The sequence below is a fragment of the Oncorhynchus mykiss genome, chromosome 23 (assembly GCF_057628025.1).
Source record: "Oncorhynchus mykiss isolate SJ-2025 chromosome 23, ASM5762802v1, whole genome shotgun sequence".
NCBI lineage: Eukaryota > Metazoa > Chordata > Actinopteri > Salmoniformes > Salmonidae > Oncorhynchus > Oncorhynchus mykiss.
The window spans coordinates 47,498,087-47,519,124 of record NC_143044.1 but is presented as its reverse complement, the minus strand read 5'-3'; the positions used below and the strand labels follow the sequence as shown (position 1 = coordinate 47,519,124).

Below are 21,038 nucleotides of genomic sequence, written 5' to 3'. Positions count from 1 at the left end.
CGACTGCTGTGACTGAAATAGCTGAATCCACTAATTTGAAGAGGTGTCCACATACTTGTGTTATATAGTGTATCTAACTCATAGTAAGTACATTTTCCCTCAATAAAGTAGCTATCAGCAAAGTCCTAACCACATAACTATACCAGAGCCCAGGAGTTGTTCCTGGTCATGTTATATGAAGGTTAAATAAAACTAGGTTCCAGAGTTCTCAACATACTATTAAGATTGAAGCTTTGGTGATATTTAGGATGCTGAAGGTTAGAGGTTAATAATGGTGAAGGTGGAACATTAGGGGCCCTAAAACCTACAGCATGATATGTTGCCTAAGACCTCAGACACACTCCGAGGTAAAGTCTACCCTAGGTGCAGATCTAGGATCGGTTTCCCCTGCCCCAATACTAACCTTGACCATTCGTGTGGATAATGCTAAACTGAACCAAGATCAGCATCTACAGGCAACTTCACCCTACATTGTCTGGGCTATGTGTGGTGATACTCACAATGCGAGGTTTGAAGGGTGGTTTGACCCTCTTCTGCTCCAGCAGAACCCAGTCCATATCCTTGAAGAAGGGATGCACCTTGATGGCCTCCTCCAAGCCCTGGGTGATCACACAGCCCAGACGCTTGTTTGGACTCTTCGTCATGAACTACATGACAGGAAAACAGGACGATGAATAAAGGAGGAAGAAAATTTAATTTACTAAACTTACTTGACTTTTTCCCCTTGGCCCCCTTGGGAGCATGAGGCCATGAAGTAAATGCAATGAAGAGAGAAATGGAGGTGAAAGAGCAAGAGTGAGAGGTTGAGACAGTCAAGTGGTGCAGAGAGGTCTGCTCTGTGGTCATTGTTAAGATAATCCAGAGGTCAGATATGACCATTAGGACCACTGGGCTGGGAAATGTGACCTGTAGGACCGCTGGGCTGGGTAATGTGACCATTAGGACCACTGGATTGGGGAATGTGACCAGTAGGGCCATTGGGCTGGGTAATGTGACCATTAGGACCGCTGGGCTGAGTAATGTGACCATTAGGACCGCTGGGCTGGGTACTGTGACCATTAGGATCGCTTGGTAATGTGACCATTAGGACCACTGGGCTGGGTAATGTGACCATTAGGACAGCTGGGCTGAGTAATGTGACCATTAGGACCGCTGGGCTGGGTATTGTGAACATTAGGACCGCTGGGCTGGGTACTGTGACCATTAGGATAGCTGGGTAATGTGACCATTAGGACCACTGGGTAATGTGACCAATAGGACCGCTGGGCTGGGTAATGTGACCATTAGGACTACTGGGTAATGTGACCAGTAGTATCACTGGGTAATGTGACCATTAGAACCGCTGGGCTGGGTAATGTGACCATTAGGACTACTGGGTAATGTGACCAGTAGTATCACTGGGTAATGTGACCATTAAGTCCGATGGCTAATGTGACCATTAGGACCGCTGGAATATGCCATGTGACCATCAGGACTGCTGGGCTGGTTAATGTGACCATTAGGATAGCTGGGTAATGTGACCAGTAGGACGGCAGGGCTGGGTAATATGACCATTAGGACCGCTGGGTAATGTGACGATTAGGACCACTGGGCTGGGTAATGTGACCATTAGGACCGCAAGGTAATGGGACTGCTGGGTAATGTGACCAGTAGGATCGCTTGGTAATGTGACCATTAGGATAGCTGGGTAATGTAACCAGTAGGATCACTTGGTAACGTGACCATTAGGACCACTGGGCTGGGTATTTTGTGACCAGTAGGACCGCTGGGTAATGTGACCATCAGGACTGCTGGGCTGGGTAATGTGACCATTAGGATAGCTGGGTAATGTGACCATTAGGACCACTGGGCTGGGTAATATGACCATTAGGACCGCTGGGTAATGTGACCATTAGGACCGCAGGGCTGGGTAATATAACCATTAGGACCGCTGGGCTGGGTAATGTGACCATTAGGACCACTGGGCTGGGTAATGTGACCAGTAGGACCACTGGGATGGTTAATGTGACCAGAAGGACCACTGGGCTGGGTAATGTGACCAGTAGGACCACTGGGCTGGGTAATGTGACCAGTAGGACCACTGGGCTGGGTAATGTGACCAGTAGGACCGCTGGGTAATGTGACCATTAGGACCGCAGGGCTGGGTAATATGACCATTAGGACCGCTGGGCTGGGTAATGTGACCATTAGGACCACTGGGCTGGGTAATGTGACCAGTAGGACCACTGGGATGGTTAATGTGACCAGAAGGACCACTGGGCTGGGTAATGTGACCAGTAGGACCACTGGGCTGGGTAATGTGACCAGTAGGACCACTGGGCTGGGTAATGTGACCAGTAGGACCGCTGGGTAATGGGACCGCTGGGTAATGGATGAGAAGGAGCAGGAGGGCGAGGAGGAAAAGGAGGAGGAGGATGACAAGGAAAAGGAGGAGGAAGAGGAGGAGGAGGAGGAGGAAAAGGAGGCGGAGGAGGATGACAAGGAGGAGGATGAAGATGAGGAGGAGGAGAAGGATGAGGAGGAGGTGAAGGATGACAAGGAGGAGGAGGATGACAAGGAGGAGGAGGAGGAAAGGGAGGTGTAGACAATAAGGTGACAATAAGGTGTCAGAACAGATGAAGCAGAGAAATGAGAGGAAGAGATATGAAGAAAATAAAAAGAGGTGGAGAAGGGGAAAAAGAGGAGAGTAAAGGGGGATAGTTAGAGATACAGGCAGATTAGAACAGGTAGGTAATTCTGTAGGTCACTGACCGCTTTGAGGATGGAGACTGCCTCCTTGCTTAGCCACACTGGGTAGAGGACATCATCGTGGAGAATGGACTCAAACAGGTCATCCTCATTGTCTGCCTCAAAGGGGGGCTGGCCAGCCATCATCTCGTACATAAGCACCCCCAGAGCCCACCAGTCCACAGAGGGGCCATATTCTAGCTCCTGTAGGATCTAAAACACATAGGGGGACAGGAAACAATGTAACACCATCTCATACACAAGCTGCTGTAGGATCTAAAGCACACAGGGGGACAGGAAACACTAACACCATCTACACTACGACAGGATCAGTATGGTAGTAAAGGGGCACATAATATTATTAGGGATGATATAGTGAGAGAATGAGTGGAAGAAATGAGTACATGAGTTTAATTGATGGATTATGTGAGTGAGTGAGTGGATTTTATTTTTAAGACAAATGTTGTATTTATTTTTAAATGTAAAACATGGATGGATGAAAGAGTGAGGGAGAGGGCAGAGTAGAGGGTATAGAAAGAGTACAGTACATGATAATAATACAATACTGTCAGACTGTCTCAGATGAGTGGGTGGTTGAGTACTGTCAGTCTGTCCCAGATGAATGGGTGGTTAGGTACTGTCAGACTGTCCCAGATTAATGGGTGGTTAGGTACTGTCAGACTGTCCAAGATTAATGGGTGGTTAGGTACTGTCAGACTGTCCAAGATTAATGGGTGTTTGAGTAATGTCAGACTGTCCCAGATGAATGGGTGGTTAGGTACTGTCAGACTGTCCCAGATTAATGGGTGGTTAGGTACTGTCAGACTGTCCCAGATTAATGGGTGGTTAGGTACTGTCAGACTGTCCAAGATTAATGGGTGGTTAGGTACTGTCAGTCTGTCCCAGATTAATGGGTGGTTAGGTACTGTCAGACTGTCCAAGATTAATGGGTGGTTAGGTACTGTCAGACTGTCCCAGATTAATGGGTGTTTGAGTAATGTCAGACTGTCCCAGATGAATGGGTGGTTGAGTATTGTCAGACTGTCTCAGATTAATGGATGGATGAGTACTGTCAGACTGTCCCAGATAACTGTGTGGTTGAGTACTGTCAGAATGTCCCAGATGAATGGGTGGTTGAGTACTGTCAGACTATCTCAGATTAATGGATGGATGAGTATTGTCAGACTGTCCCAGATTAATGGGTTGTTGAGTACTGTCAGGCTGTCCCAGATTTATGTGTAGTTGAGTACTGTAAAACTGTCCCAGATTAATGTGTAGTTGAGTACTGTAAAACTGTCCCAGATTAATGGGTGGTTGAGTACTGTCAGACAGTCCCAGATGAATGGGTGGTTGAGTACTGTCAGACTGTCTCAGATGAATGGGTGGTTGAGTGCTGTCAGACAGTGCCAGATGAATGGGTGGTTGAGTACTGTCAGACAGTGCCAGATGAATGGGTGGTTGAGTACTGTCAGAATGTCCCAGTTTATTGGATGGTTGAGTACTGTCAGACTGTCCCAGATTAATGGGTGTTTGAGTACTGTCAGGCTGTCCCAGATTTATGTGTAGTTGAGTACTGTCCGACTGTCCCAGATTAATGGGTAGTTGAGTACTGTCAGAATGTCCCAGATTAATGGGTGGTTGAGTACTGTCAGACTGTCCCAGATTAATAGATGGTTGAGTACTCTCAGACTTTACCAGATTAATGGGTGGTTGAGTAATGTCCCAGATGAATGGGTGGTTGAGTACTGTCAGACTGTTCCAGATAAGTGTGGGTTACCTCCGGAGCGATGTAGTCTGGGGTCCCACAGAAGGTGGTGGTGGTGACTCCATTGAGGATCCCCTCCTTACACATGCCAAAGTCAGCCAGTTTACAGTGGCCTTGTGCATCCAGCAGAATGTTATCCAGTTTCAGATCTCTGGAGAGACAGAGACAAAGAGACAACATGAGGGCCTAGGGGTAGAGGGGAGCAGTTACAGAGGTCAGAGGGAGAGGAGAGAGAGAAAGATCATGAGGAGAGACAGAAAGAGAGAGAAGATACAGAGAGGAGGGAGAGAGACAGAAAGAGAGAGATGGAGAGAGACAGAAAGAGAGAGGAGATGGAGAGAGAAGGAGGGAGAGAGACAGAAAGAGAGAGGAGATACAGAGAGGAGGGAGAGAGAGAGAAAGAAAGCGGAGATAGAGAGAGAAGGAGGGAGAGATCTACATAAAGAATGTGGTTGACATGACATTCTATACTAGAAGAGAGAAAGAGAGAGGAAGCACAGTAGAATGATCCCACATTTCGTTCAGACCAATACAAGCATAGAAATGGACACATTTACAGTGATGTATATAAAGCATCTATCAACATGAATATAATATAGATCACAGGTAAGATAAGTAATCACTGTGACATCAATGTATTGGGTAAAGGGTAAGAGAAAGTCTATTGAAAAGGACATGGAAACTCAGTGCTTTTACTCAGTGAACAGACACAATGTCAAATATAATCTCAGTGTGTCACCTTCTGGCCTTAGTTCCTTTATTAGGTCTTTGTGTTAGTTTGGTCAGGGCGTGAGTTGGGGTGGGTAGTCTATGTTCTTTTTTCTATGTAGTATTTATGTGTTTGGCCTGGTATGGTTCTCAATCAGAGGCAGGTGTCGTTTGTTGTCTCTGATTGAGAATCATACTTAGGTAGCCTTTTCCCACCTGTGTTTTGTGGGTAATTATTTCCTGTTTAGTGTTTTTTTTCACTCACCTTACGGGACTGTTTGTTTGTCGTTTATTTTTTTGTTCATTGTTCAGTTACTTTATTAAAAATATGAACACTTACCACGCTGCGCTTTGGTCCTCACCTTACTCCACCACTGTTTGATCGTTACACAGTGTTCTTACTCAGTGAACAGACACAATGCCAAATATTCTCTCAGTGTTCTTACTCAGTGAACAGACACAATGCCAAATATTCTCTCAGTGTTCTTACTCAGTGAACAGACACAATGCCAAATATTCTCTCAGTGTTCTTACTCAGTGAACAGACACAATGCCAAATATTCTCTCAGTGTTCTTACCCAGTGAACAGACACAATGCCAAATATTCTCTCAGTGTTCTTACTCAGTGAACAGACACAATGCCAAATATTCTCTCAGTGTTCTTACTCAGTGAACAGACACAATGCCAAATATTCTCTCAGTGTTCTTACTCAGTGAACAGACACAATGCCAGATATTCTCTCAGTGTTCTTACTCAGTGAACAGACACAATGCCAAATATTCTCTCAGTGTTCTTACTCAGTGAACAGAAACAATGCCAAATATTATCTCAGTGAACAGAAACAATGCCAAATATTCTCTCAGTGTTCTTACTCAGTGAACAGAAACAATGGCATAGGACTTTCCCAGTATGGAGGCCAAGAGCACTGTGAGGAGCTATCGGAAATACGGAGGCTACTGTTGATATACACACACAGATAGATAGATAGATAGATAGATAGATAGATAGATAGATAGATAGATAGATAGATAGATAGATAGATAGATAGATAGATAGAAAGATAGATAGAGGTGATAGGGGGTGCAAAGTTGAAGAGCTGTTCATCGCTCCTCGCCTTTATCACGGGGAGCAAGCGAGGGCTGGAGGGTGCTGTTGGACATGGTGGGAGGGGAGGAACAGAAGGGAAGATAAGAGGTCTCTGATGAAAGATGCCAGGGAGAAGCATGAAACCAGTCGGGTCAGGGTTTGATGGTTGATTGCTGAAAATATGTCAACATCTTTTCAGATGCCATTCAGCCCAAGGTGTTTTCACGAAAACAGCCTCCCGAAATGGGAGGGTGTGTATTTGTGTGTGTGTGTGGGGGGGGGGGTTATTTGTGTGTGCACGCCTGTGCGTGCGAATTTGGCTGTTATACAACTGTTCTGTTTTAGAGGCCTACAGAAGGCATATCCACAATATCCAATGTCCCATGGGAGTGACATGTGGTAGGTTGAGTTGGGTTCCGTCATTCCCATAAAAAGCTGATTTTGTACAGGTAATATCGCTATAGACTTTCCTGCCAAGGTGCTATGTATGAACATGGCATCTCAACTATGGCCTGATGTTATAACATCTGGTATCTACTGCACATTGCAATAATTTAAAAAAGTGTTTGGTACTAAGCATGCTAGAATACGTGGATGAACTCCCTCCATAGGGGTGAACAGGTGGATAATCCTCTCTCTCTTTCTCTCCCCCTCTCTCTCTATTCTTCTCTTTCTCTCTCCTTACTAGATGAGACTAAACTATGTTGTAAAATCCTTTAAAAAAATGATGTTTCTGCAAGATACTGTACTGTACTCTGCACCCACTGATTCCTAATGTCTAGTGGACATGGTGTTCAATTGACATTTTAGTACAAAGGCATGTATAGCTTTAAGGTCAAGCTAACCATTAAAACTATTTCAATGTATTTAAGTTGGGGTTCATTTATCTGCGGCAAGAAAGATGTATACAACCCAATAACCCAGGAAGTTTAAAATGAGCATTTTGATGTAGTCTGCACAATTGATGATGACGATGATCAATGATTTGATTGCACAGCACTGTGCATCAGTGGCCTCTCCATGTGTAGCAGCAGGTGCTCAAGAGCGCTAATGGAATGATATTTTAAGAAGTTTATTGAGTATACCATGTGACGTTTATACTTCGATAACCTAGGTGTTGCGGCTTTAACTGGATTTGTTGTTGTCATTGTGAATAATATAATAGATAATATGCCATGTTGCAGACTCTTTTATCTAAAGCGACTTACAGTAGCTTGTTTATACATTTTCAGATGGGTGGCCTTAGTGGTAATCAAACCCACAATCCTGATGTTGCAAGTGCTATGCTCTACCAACTGAGTGGAACTGGCTTAATGTTTTGCACGTAGAAGCAGTCATGCTACCATGTTGATAGTTGTATCAACGTTCTGGCTCTTGGATCTCTCTTTAATTCCTTGCACAACCCATTTTTCCCTAGAGGGAAGGCCTTTGGGACAGAGTATGGTAGTCGGCTCCAGGTTTCTGGCAAGAACTGCAATGCTGCTGGGTTTTTCCCACTCAACAGTTTCCTGTGGATCAAGAATGGTCCACCACCCAAAGGACATCCAGCCAACTTGACACAACCGTGGGAAACATTAGGGTCAACATGGGCCAGCATACATGTGGAATGCTTTCGACACCTTGTAAAGTCCATGCCCTGATTAATTGAGACTGTTCTGAGGGCAAAAAAATAACTCAATATTAGGAAGGTGTTCTTTACATTTTGTACACTCAGTGTATAATTTAAGGTTCAAAAACATTTGGGATGGTAAAATGTTTTCAATGTAAACTTAAATGACTAAAATCCGACATTATTAAGTATCTAGAAAATAAAATAATGGAGCAAAGTCATTCTTTGGCTAACTTTCCACCGCTGCTTACATAAATGAGGGGTGAAACACTGTAATGATGAATTAAAACATGCATGAGACAAATGAAGTAGAATACAAGCTGACATTAAAACTACAACAAGAAACTTGGGTTCAAGAATGCTTCAAACAAACAAACTCCAACTGAGATTATTGCTTGCAAAACAGATCAAAACTGATATTAAAAAACAGAATTTTATCATAGTAGTGTACCACAGGTGGCTGGTGGAACCTTAATTGTGTTTGGCACCCATCCATTCACTTCATTCCAACAATTATTGTGTGCTGTCCTCCCTTCAACAGCCTCCTGTGTATATGATAAATAAACTTTCCTCATCCTTTCCTCAGGATGTTTGCATCATTGAAAATATGTTATATCGCCTAATTATTCTTTGATGATACATTTGCCTCTTTTTCTCAGCTGCAGGAAAAGTTCAATCTCCCCAATCCCACTTTTTCCGCTATCTCCAGACTAGAAACTTTGTCAGAGCTAACACACCTGGATTTCCCAATAGGCCTGCGAATACAGCTATAGAGAGCATCTTGGAGTTGAACAAGCTTCCTAGGGGCGCAATTTCAGATGTATATGCAATCATTCATGACTTACAGAACCCTTCTTTGGTGCCTTTAAAGACTCGATGGGAAAAGTATTTGGGGGAGGAACTTGGGGAAGACGCCTGGGAATCTGTGCTGCATTCGTCCTCTTTTAGCACTAGACACAGCCTCATTCAATTCAAGGTGGTTCACTGTATCCACTGGTCGGGGGCCAAACTTGGAAGAATATTCTCTGATTTTGATCCTACCTGTGTCAGATGTAAAATGGAACCAGCCACACTGTTGCATATGTTTTGGGGCTGTCATAAACTGTCAGGTTTCTGGGAATTCATATTTAAATGTTTCTCTGATATATATGACACTGTTATAGATCCGTCTCCCCTTACAGCCCTTTTTGGAGTACTGCCCATGGGTACCCCCCTATCTAGAATCCAGTCGGACACTGTTGCTTATACAACTCTTTTAGCTAGACGGCTAATACTACAGAACTGGAAGATGGCAGCTCCCCCATCTTATAAATATTGGGTGAGAGATGTGTTGTGCTCTCTGAAACTAGAAAATGTTTAATTATATTCACATGGGAACCCCAAACTGTTTAATGAGGCTTGGGCTTCATTCCTGTCGTACTTTAAACAGTCCATCCTCTGATGGCATTCCAATTAAAACTAAAATAAGTCTGTATTTGACCCCCCTGTGACTTAAGGGTTGGAGAAGCTTCACTCTGTGTTTTTGCTGGGGGGGCATTAAGGTCCATGTGCTTATTGATTGTGACCCGCGGATGCCTTGTTCATCTTGCCCGGGCAGAGACTGAAGTGTGAGCTTGTTTTTCCCAGTTATTTTTACATTTTGTTCACGCCTACATGAATAATCATTCTATTTTTTTTATTTTAAAGCATTGTAAACTTTATTTTTGGTTGAGTGGATGGTCGGTCTGTGGCCATGACTGTCTGTGAGTGGTTGCATTTCTCCACCCTTATCCCTTGACTGTTTACAGGAACAATGGTGAGGTGTTTGCTCTGTCCCTGTGCTATAGATTTCCCTTTAACCTCTGTAGCCTTCTGCCTGGTGTGTTTAACTTGTCTAAAGTATGGTACAGTGCCTTGCGAAAGTATTCGGCCCCCTTGAACTTTGCGACCTTTTGCCACATTTCAGGCTTCAAACATAAAGATATAAAACTGTATTTTTTTGTCAAGAATCAACAACAAGTGGGACACAATCATGAAGTGGAACGACATTTATTGGATATTTCTAACTTTTTTAACAAATCAAAAACTGAAAAATTGGGCGTGCAAAATTATTCAGCCCCCTTAAGTTAATACTTTGTAGCGCCACCTTTTGCTGCGATTACAGCTGTAAGTCGCTTGGGGTATGTCTCTATCAGTTTTGCACATCGAGAGACTGACATTTTTTCCCATTCCTCCTTGCAAAACAGCTCGAGCTCAGTGAGGTTGGATGGAGAGCATTTGTGAACAGCAGTTTTCAGTTCTTTCCACAGATTCTCGATTGGATTCAGGTCTGGACTTTGACTTGGCCATTCTAACACCTGGATATGTTTATTTTTGAACCATTCCATTGTAGATTTTGCTTTATGTTTTGGATCATTGTCTTGTTGGAAGACAAATCTCCGTCCCAGTCTCAGGTCTTTTGCAGACTCCATCAGGTTTTCTTCCAGAATGGTCCTGTATTTGGCTCCATCCATCTTCCCATCAATTTTAACCATCTTCCCTGTCCCTGCTGAAGAAAAGCAGGCCCAAACCATGATGCTGCCACCACCATGTTTGACAGTGGGGATGGTGTGTTCAGCTGTGTTGCTTTTACGCCAAACATAACGTTTTGCATTGTTGCCAAAAAGTTCAATTTTGGTTTCATCTGACCAGAGCACCTTCTTCCACATGTTTGGTGTGTCTCCCAGGTGGCTTGTGGCAAACTTTAAATGACACTTTTTATGGATATCTTTAAGAAATGGCTTTCTTCTTGCCACTCTTCCATAAAAGCCAGATTTGTGCAATATACGACTGATTGTTGTCCTATGGACAGAGTCTCACACCTCAGCTGTAGATCTCTGCAGTTCATCCAGAGTGATCATGGGCCTCTTGGCTGCATCTCTGATCAGTCTTCTCCTTGTATGAGCTGAAAGTTTAGAGGGACGGCCAGGTCTTGGTAGATTTGCAGTGGTCTGATACTCCTTCCATTTCAATATTATCGCTTGCACAGTGCTCCTTGGGATGTTTAAAGCTTGGGAAATATTTTTGTATACAAATCCGGCTTTAAACTTCTTCACAACAGTATCTCGGACCTGCCTGGTGTGTTCCTTGTTCTTCATGATGCTCTCTGCGCTTTTAACGGACCTCTGAGACTATCACAGTGCAGGTGCATTTATACGGAGACTTGATTACACACAGGTGGATTGTATTTATCATCATTATCATCATTAGTCATTTGGATCATTCAGAGATCCTCACTGAACTTCTGGAGAGAGTTTGCTGCACTGAAAGTAAAGGGGCTGAATAATTTTGCACGCCCAATTTTTCAGTTTTTGAGATGTTAAAAAAGTTTGAAATATCCAATAAATGTCGTTCCACTTCATGATTGTGTCCCACTTGTTGTTGATTCTTCACAAAAAAATACAGTTTTATATCTTTATGTTTGAAGCCTGAAATGTGGCAAAAGGTCGCAAAGTTCAAGGGGGCCGAATACTTTCGCAAGGCACTGTATCTTTAAAGCAATTTTTTTAGTTGTATTTTTTTCTATTTTTTTTCTAGTTGAGTATATTATTTATGTTGCTTTGTGTTGTCTTGTCTGCGTGTGTGTGTGTAAAACTTAATAAACAGAGTTAAAAAAAAAAATATATATATATATATATATATATATATATATATATATATATATATATATATATATATATATATATATATATATGTTATATCACACACACGCTCGCATACATCGAAAAAAGGTTGTATCATCCACACACGCGCACACACGCGCACACACACATACAGCAATCAGGCTCAATTGAGAGCATTTCCTGTGTTTCGAGTTAATCTTGTGGAGTGATTTTTCCATTACGTACTCAGTAACCCTAAGTGCTCTGACAGCTAACATCCCTCCCTCTGCTTCAAATGAGCTCCCCATTTAAAAGACACAAACACACATGCACACACAAACACACATGCACACACACACGCACACGCACACACACACACACACACACACACACACACACACACACACACACACACACACACACACACATTATAATGATCTGTTAGGAACCATGTACCAGCCCATGATCAATAGTGAATAAGTCAATTTTCAAGAAGTTCTAAAATGGCGCCAGAGGGAATTGCAGCCATTTTACAGGCTTTTTTACCACTGGTATTTTGTGTATTTTTTAGAAAAGAGCTTATAAGCGTCAGAAAAGCTATCACTAACCTTGATTTGGGCGATCACTTCTTCTTCAATGAGCCGAAGGCGAAAGACAAATTGATTATCCCGAACAAGGCCCTAATGCCCAACACTTGAAGAAGACCCTGATGAGCCATGGTGTCTCTCAGTTCTATTGACGAATGTACAATCGCTGGAGTCTAACTGGACAAGCTCCATTCGAGACTATCCTACAGTATCAACAGGACATTAAAAACTGTAATACACTATGCTTCTCAGAGTCATGGCTGAGTCCGGTAAGCTGTCTATTTACTACCACAAACCAATGTTGGCACTTAGACAGCACTCAACGCGCTGTGTAGGGCCATAAGCACACAATAAAATACTAATCAAGAGGTGGTGCTCCTACTGGCCAGTGATTTTAATGCAGCAAAAATAAAATCTGTTTTTACCTCATTTCCACAAGCATGTCACCAGTGCAAATAGAGGGATAACAACTCTAGATCACCTCTACTCCACACACAGATGCATACAAAGCTCTCTCCCGCCCTCCATTTGGCAAATCTGACCATAACTCTATCTTCCTGATTCCTGCTTACAAAAACTCAAAAAGGAAGTGTCAATGACCCGCTCAATTTGGAATCAGTCCGATGAAGTGGACGTTAAGCCACAGGACTGTTCCGGGATTCATTCAATGGCATTGAGGAGTTTACCACAACAGTCACCGGCTTCATTAATAAGTGCATCAAAGACATTGTCCCCACAGTGACCATACGTACATATCCCAAACAGAAGATTACTGGAAACATCTGTACAGAGCTAAAGGGTAGAGCTGCTACTTTTAAGGAGCAAGACACTGATCCGGAAGCTTATAAGAAATCCGGCTACGCCTTCCAACGAACCATCAAACAGGCAAAGCGTCAATACAGGACTAAGATCGAATCCTACTACACCGGCTCTAATGCTCGTCAGAGAGCTGCCCAGCTCAGCCGAGAGCTGCCCAGTGACGCGGGATTACCAGATGAGCTAAATGTCTTCTATGCTTGCGTCGAGGCAAGCGAAACTGAACCATGCATAAGAGCACCAGTTGTTCTGAAGGACTGTATGATCAAACTCTCCGTAGCCGATATGAGTAAGACCTTTAAACAGGTTAAAATAATTATTTTATTTTATATTTCACCTTTAGTTAACAAGGTAGGTCAGTTGAGGACAAGTTCTCATTTACAACTGCGACCTGTCCAAGATAAAGCAAAGCAGTGCGACAAAAACAAAAAAACACAGAGTTACACATGGGATAAACAAACGTACAGTCAATAACACAATAGCAAAATCTATATACAGTGTGTGAAAATGTAGTAGGATTAGGGAGGTAAGGCAAGAAATAGGCCATAGTGGCGAAATTATTACAATTTAGCATTTACACTGGAGTGATAGATGTGCAGATGATGAAGTGCATGTAGGGATACTGGGATGCAAAAGAGCAAAAATAAATAACAATATGGGGATGAGGTATTTGGGTGGGCTATTTACAGGTGGGCTGGGTACAGGTGCAGTGATCGGTAAGCTGCTCAAACTGCTGCTCAATGATTTATACAATTCGTTCCAGTCATTGGCAGCAGAGAACTGGAAGGAAAGGCAGCCAAAGGAGGAGTTGGCTTTGGGGAGGACCAGTGAAATATACATGCTGGAGTGCGTGCCATGGGCGGGTGTTGCTATGGTGACCAGTGAGCTGAGATAAGGCGGGGCTTTATCTAGCAAAGACTTATAGATGACCTGGAGCCAGTGGGTTTGGCGACGAATATGAAGCGAGGGCCAGGCAACAAGAGCATACAGTGGTGAGTAGTATATGGGGCTTTGGTGACAAAACGGATGGCACTGTGTGTGATAGACTACATCCAATTTGCTGAATAGAGTGTTGGAGGCTATTTTAGAAATGACATTGCTGAAGTCAAGGATCGGTAGGATAGTCAGTTTTACGAGGGTATGTTTGGCAGTGTGAGTGAAGGAGGCTTTGTTGCGAAATAAGATGCCAATTCTAGATTTAATTTTGGATTGGAGATGCTTAATGTGAGTCTGGAAGGAGAGTTTACAGTCTAACCGGACACCTAGGTATTTGTAGTTGTCCACATATTATAAGTCAGAACCATACAGAGTAGTGATGCTAGTCGGGCGGGCAGATGTGGGCAGCGATCGATTGAAGAGCATGCATTTAGTTTTACTAGTATTTAAGAGCAATTGGAGGCCACAGAAGGAGTGTTGTATGGCTTGTCTGGTTAAGTGGTTTGTTAAGTGCCCAAAGAATGGCCAGAAGTATACAGAATGGTGTCATCTGCGTAGAGGTGGATCAGAGTAACACCAGCCACAAGAGCGACCACATTGATATGTACAGAGAAAATAGTTGACTCAAGAATTTAACCCTGTGGCTCCACCATAGAGACTGCCAGAGGTCCAGACAACAGGCCCTCCAATTTGACACACTGAACTCTATCTCAGAAGTAGGTGAACCAGGCAAGGCAGTCATTTGAGAAACCAAGGCTGTTGAGTCTGCAGATAAGAATGCGGTGATTGACAGTCAAAAGCTTTGGCCAAGTCGATGAAGACGACTGCACAGTACTGTCTTTTATCGATGGCGGTTATGATATCGTTTAGGACCTTGAGCGTGGTTGAGGTGCACACATGACTCTCTTATTCTCCATCTCGGAAACCAGATTGCATAGCGGAGAAGGTACGGATGGATTCGAAATGGTTTCGGTGATTCGGTGATCTGTTTTCGAAGAGATTAGAAAGGCAGGGCAGGATAGATATAGGTCTGTAACAGTTTGGGTCAAGAGTGCCACCCCCTTTGAAGAGGGGGATGACCACAGCAGATTTCCAATCTTTCGGGATCTCAGACGATACACTAGAGAGGTTGAACAGGCTAGTAATATGGGTTGCAACAATTGCGGCGGATAATTTTAGAGAGACAGGGACCAGATAGTCTAGCCCAGCTGGGAGGAGGTGCTCTTATTCTCCATGGACTTTACAGTGTCCCAAAACTTTTGGAATTTGTGATACAGGATGCAAATTTATTTTTGAAAAATCTAGCCTTTGCTTTCCTAACTGACTGTGTACATTGGTTCCTAACTTCCCTGAAAAGGTATATTTAATGCTAATGCAGTACGCCACAGGACGGTCAAGTCTGGAGTGAACAAAGAGCTAAATATGTTCTTAGTTCAACATTTTTGAATGGGGTTTGCTTATTTTAGATGGTGAAGAAAGCACGTTTAAAGAATAACCAGGCATCCTCTACTGACGAGATGAGGTCAATATCCTTCCAGGATACCCGGGCCAGGTTGATTAGAAAGGCCTGCTTGCTGAAGTGTTTTAGGGAGCGTTTGACAGTGATAATGGGTAGTCGTTTGACCGCGGACCCATTACGGATGCAGGCAATGAGGCTGAGATCCTGGTTGACGACAGCAGAGGTGTATTTAGAGGACAGGCTGCTCAGGATGATATCTATGAGGGTGCCCATGTTTACGTATTTAGGGTTGTACCAGGTAGGTTCATTGATCATTTGTGTGAGATTGAGGGCATCTAGCTTAGATTGTAGGACGGCCGGGGTGTTAACATATCCCAGTTTAGGTCACCTAACAGTACGAATTCTGAAGATAAATGTGGGGCAATCAATTCACATATGGTGTCCAGGGCACAGCTGGGGGCTGAGGTGGGCCCATAACAAGCGGCAACAGTGAGGGACTTGTTTCTGGAAAGGTGGATTTTTAAAAGTAGAAGCTCAAACCGTTTGGGCACAGACCTGGATAGTATGAAAGAACTCTGCAGGCTATCTCTGCATTAGATTGCAACTTCGCCCCCTTTGGCAGTTCTATCTTGGCGGAAAATGTTGTAGTTGGGGATGGAAATGTCAGAATTTTTGGTGGCCTTCCTAAGCCAGGATTCAGACACGGCTAGGACATCTGAGTTGGCGGAGTGTGCTAAAGCAGTGAATGAAACAATCTTAGGGTGTAGGCTTCTGATGTTAACATGCATGAAACCACAGCTTTTACGGTTACAGAAGTCAACAAATGAGAGCGCCTGGGGAATAGGTGTAATGCTGGGGGCTGCAGGGCTTGTATTAACCTCTACATCACCAGAGGAACAGAGGAGGAGTAGGATAAGGATGCAGCTAAAGGCTATAAGAATTGGTCGTCTAATGCGTTGGGAACAGAAAATAAAAGGAGCAGATTTCTAGGCGTGGTAGAATATACTGAGGTATGACACCAAACACCCAGAAAAGGCTACTCTCCTCGATGTTATCCTCACAAATAATCCTGATAGGTATCAGTCTGGTGTTTTCTGTAATGACCTTAGTGATCACTGTTTTACAGACTGTTTTTGTCATAGATACTTGCTATATAGCTTTAATGAGTAAACCTTCATTCATGAACTGGCCTCTATAAAATGGTATAGAATCAGCTCTGTCGAAGACGCTTGGACCTAATTTTTTGATATTTTCAATGGTATTATTAACAAACATAAAGAAAATGAGAATTAAAAACAGGTTCAGCCCCTGGTTCAACCGTGATCATGCAGAGTGTCATGTATTGTCATGTTGTGTCTTTCTGTCCTTTCCTTTCACCCTGTCTCCCTCTGCTGGTCGTATTAGGTTACCTTTTCTCCCCCGCTTTCCCCCAGCTGTTCCTTGTCTCCTCCTAACTACCCATTCACCCCGTTTCCCACCTGTTCCCTTTTTCCCTCTGATTAGGTCCCTATATCTCTCTCTGTTTTTGTTCCTGTCCTTGTCGGATTCTTGTTTGTTGTGTTTCATGCCTGAACCAGACTATCGTCATGTTTGCTGTAACCTTGTCCTGTCCTGTCGGAATCTGCCGGTCTGTCTGAACCTACCTATGTTTGGTTATTAAAGAAGCTCTGTTAAGTTAATTCGCTTTTGGGTCCTCATTCACTCACCGTGACAGAAGAATCCGACCAAGAATGGACCCAGCGACTTCGGATCCTCTCCACTCAGCCGTCGAGATCCAGGGAGCGATGCTAGGCAGACACGAGCAGGAATTGTCTGCTGCTCGACATGCCGTTGAGACCCTGGCCACCCAAGTCTCCAACCTCACAGAACAGGTTCACCATCTCCGCCTCGATCCACCGGCCACTTCCAGGGCTTTCGAATCTCCGGAGCCCAGAATCAATAACCCGCCGTGTTACTCTGGGGAGCCCACTGAATGCCGCTCATTCCTCACCCAGTGTGATATTGTGTTTTATCTCCAGCCCAACACTTACGCCAGGAGCACTGCTCGTGTCGCCTACGTCATATCTCTCCTTACTGGACGGGCTCGTGAGTGGGGCACGGCAATCTGGGAGGCAAGGGCTGAGTGTACTAACCAGTATCAGGACTTTAAGGAGGAGATGATACGGGTTTTTGATCGATCTGTTTTTGGGGAGGAGGCTTCCAGGGCCCTGTCTTCCCTATGTCAAGGCAATCGATCCATAACTGACTACTCTATTGAGTTTCGCACTCTTGCTGCCTCCAGTGGCTGGAACGAGCCGGCCTTGCTCGCTCGTCTTCTGGAGGGTCTCCGCGCAGAGGTAAAGGATGAGATTCTCTCCCGGGAGGTTCCTTCCAGCGTGGATTCCTTGATTGAACTCGCTATTCGCATTGAGCGACGGGTTGATCTTCGTCACCGAGCTCGTGGAAAGGAGCTCGCGCTCTCCGTTGCCCCCCTCTCCGCATCACTACCATCTTCCTCTGCCGGCTCGGGAGCTGAGCCTATGCAGCTGGGAGGTATCCGCATCTCGACTAAGGAGAGGGAACGGAGAATCACCAACCGCCTCTGTCTCTATTGCGGTTCTGCTGGTCATTTTGTCACTTCATGTCCAGTAAAAGCCAGAGCTCATCAGTAAGCGGAGGGCTACTGGTGAGCGCTACTACTCCTGTCTCTCCTTCAAGATCCTGCACTACCTTGTCGGTCCATCTACGCTGGACCGGTTCGTCAGCTTCCTGCAGTGCCTTAATAGACTCTGGGGCGGAGGGCTGTTTTATGGACGAGACCTGGGCTCGGGAACATGACATTCCTCTCAGACAGTTAAGGGAGTCCACGGCCTTGTTCGCCCTGGATGGTAGTCCTCTCCCCAGGATTCAGCGTGAGACGCTACCTTTAACCCTCACTGTTTCTGGTAATCATAGCGAAACCATTTCTTTTTTAATTTTTCGTTCACCTTTTACACCTGTTGTTTTGGGCCATCCCTGGCTAGTTTGTCATAATCCTTCCATTAATTGGTCTAGTAATTCTATCCTCTCCTGGAACGTCTCTTGTCATGTGAAATGTTTAATGTCTGCTATCCCTCCTGTTTCCTCTGTCTCTTCTTCACAGGAGGAGCCTGGTGATTTGACAGGGGTGCCGGAGGAATATCACGATCTGCGCACGGTGTTCAGTCGGTCCAGGGCCACCTCTCTTCCTCCACACCGGTCGTATGATTGTAGTATTGATCTCCTTCCGGGAACCACTCCCCCCCGGGGTAGACTATACTCTCTGTCGGCTCCCGAACGTAAGGCTCTCGAGGATTATTTGTCTGTAGCTCTTGACGCCGGTACCATAGTCCCCTCCTCCTCTCCCGCCGGAGCGGGGTTTTTTTTTGTCAAGAAGAAGGACGGGTCTCTGCGCCCCTGCATAGATTATCGAGGGCTGAATGACATAACAGTGAAGAATCGTTATCCGCTTCCTCTTATGTCTTCAGCCTTCGAGATCCTGCAGGGAGCCAGGTTTTTCACTAAGTTGGACCTTCGTAACGCTTACCATCTCGTGCGCATCAGGGAGGGGGACGAGTGGAAGACAGCGTTTAATACTCCGTTAGGGCACTTTGAATACCGGGTTCTTCCTTTCGGCCTCGCTAACGCTCCAGCTGTCTTTCAGGCATTAGTCAATGATGTCCTGAGAGACATGCTGAACATCTTTGTTTTCGTTTACCTTGACGATATCCTGATTTTTTCACCGTCACTCCAGATTCATGTTCAGCACGTTCGACGTGTCCTCCAGCGCCTTTTAGAGAATTGTCTTTTTGTGAAGAATGAGAAGTGCACTTTTCATGCCTCCTCCGTCACATTTCTCGGTTCTGTTATTTCCGCTGAAGGCATTAAGATGGATCCCGCTAAGGTCCAAGCTGTCATTGATTGGCCCGCCCCTAAGTCACGCATCGAGCTGCAGCGCTTTCTCGGCTTCGCGAACTTCTATCGTCGTTTCATCCGTAATTTCGGTCAGGTGGCAGCTCCTCTCACAGCCCTTACTTCTGTCAAGACGTGCTTTAAGTGGTCCGTTTCCGCCCAGGGAGCTTTTGATCTCCTCAAGAATCGTTTTACATCCGCTCCTATCCTTGTTACACCTGACGTCTCTAGACAGTTCGTTGTCGAGGTTGACGCGTCAGAGGTGGGCGTGGGAGCCATTCTTTCTCAGCGCTCCCTCTCTGACGACAAGGTCCACCCATGCGCGTATTTTTCTCATCGCCTGTCGCCGTCGGAACGTAACTATGATGTGGGAAACCGCGAACTGCTCGCCATCCGGTTAGCCCTAGGCGAATGGCGACAGTGGTTGGAGGGCGCGACCGTTCCTTTTGTCGTTTGGACTGACCATAGGAACCTTGAGTACATCCGTTCTGCCAAACGACTTAATGCGCGTCAGGCGCGTTGGGCGCTGTTTTTCGCTCGTTTCGAGTTCGTGATTTCTTATCGTCCGGGCTCTAAGAACACCAAGCCTGATGCTTTATCTCGTCTCTTCAGTTCTTCAGTAGCCTCCACTGACCCCGAGGGGATTCTCCCTGAGGGGCGTGTTGTCGGGTTGACTGTCTGGGGAATTGAGAGGCAGGTAAAGCAAGCGCTCACTCACACTCTGTCGCCGCGCGCTTGTCCTAGGAACCTTCTTTTCGTTCCCGTTCCTACTCGTCTGGCCGTTCTTCAGTGGGCTCACTCTGCCAAGTTAGCCGGCCACCCTGGCGTTCGGGGTACGCTTGCTTCCATTCGCCAGCGTTTTTGGTGGCCCACCCGGGAGCATGACACGCGTCGTTTCGTGGCTGCTTGTTCGGTCTGCGCGCAGACTAAGTCCGGTAACTCTCCTCCTGCCGGCCGTCTCAGGCCGCTTCCCATTCCCTCTCGACCGTGGTCTCACATCGCCTTAGATTTTGTCACCGGACTGCCTTCGTCAGCGGGGAAGACTGTTATTCTTACGGTTGTCGATAGGTTCTCTAAGGCGGCTCATTTCATTCCCCTTGCTAAGCTTCCTTCTGCTAAAGAGACGGCACAAATCATCATCGAGAATGTTTTCAGAATTCATGGCCTTCCGTCAGACGTCGTTTCGGACAGAGGTCCGCAATTCACGTCTCAATTTTGGAGGGAGTTTTGCCGTTTGATTGGGGCTTCCGTCAGTCTCTCTTCCGGCTTTCACCCCCAGTCTAACGGTCAAGCAGAACGGGCCAATCAGACTATTGGTCGCATCTTACGCAGTCTTTCTTTTCGCAACCCTGCGTCTTGGTCAGAACAGCTCCCCTGGGCAGAATACGCCCACAACTCGCTTCCTTCGTCTGCGACCGGGCTATCTCCTTTTCAGAGTAGCCTCGGGTACCAGCCTCCGCTGTTCTCATCTCAGTTCGCCGAGTCCAGCGTCCCCTCCGCTCAGGCTTTTGTCCAACGTTGCGAGCGCACCTGGAAGAGGGTCAGGTCTGCACTTTGCCGTTATAGGACGCAGACTGTGAGGGCTGCTAATAAGCGTAGAACTAAGAGTCCTAGATATTGTCGCGGTCAGAGAGTTTGGCTCTCCACTCAGAACCTTCCCCTTAAGACGGCTTCTCGCAAGTTGACCCCGCGGTTCATTGGTCCGTTCCGTATTTCTCGGGTCATTAATCCTGTCGCAGTTCGACTTCTTCTTCCGCGATACCTTCGTCGCGTCCACCCGGTCTTCCATGTCTCCTGTATCAAGCCCGTTCTTCG

The 21,038-nt window shown here is 45.4% G+C and overlaps 1 protein-coding gene across 2 annotated transcripts in view; it reads right to left on the bottom strand.

Moving 5' to 3' along the window:
* The window catches only part of LOC110503000 (protein kinase C epsilon type), a 276,309-nt gene that overhangs the window by 5,935 nt on the left and 249,336 nt on the right, over nt 1–21,038 (bottom strand). For both annotated transcript variants that reach the window (XM_036960862.2, XM_090217548.1), the window contains 3 exons: nt 4,505–4,643; nt 2,752–2,940; nt 501–647 (listed from right to left, as the gene is read on the bottom strand). In XM_036960862.2, coding sequence (XP_036816757.1) covers nt 501–647; nt 2,752–2,940; nt 4,505–4,643 — 475 coding nt within the window. The remainder of the gene's footprint in view (nt 1–500; nt 648–2,751; nt 2,941–4,504; nt 4,644–21,038) is intronic.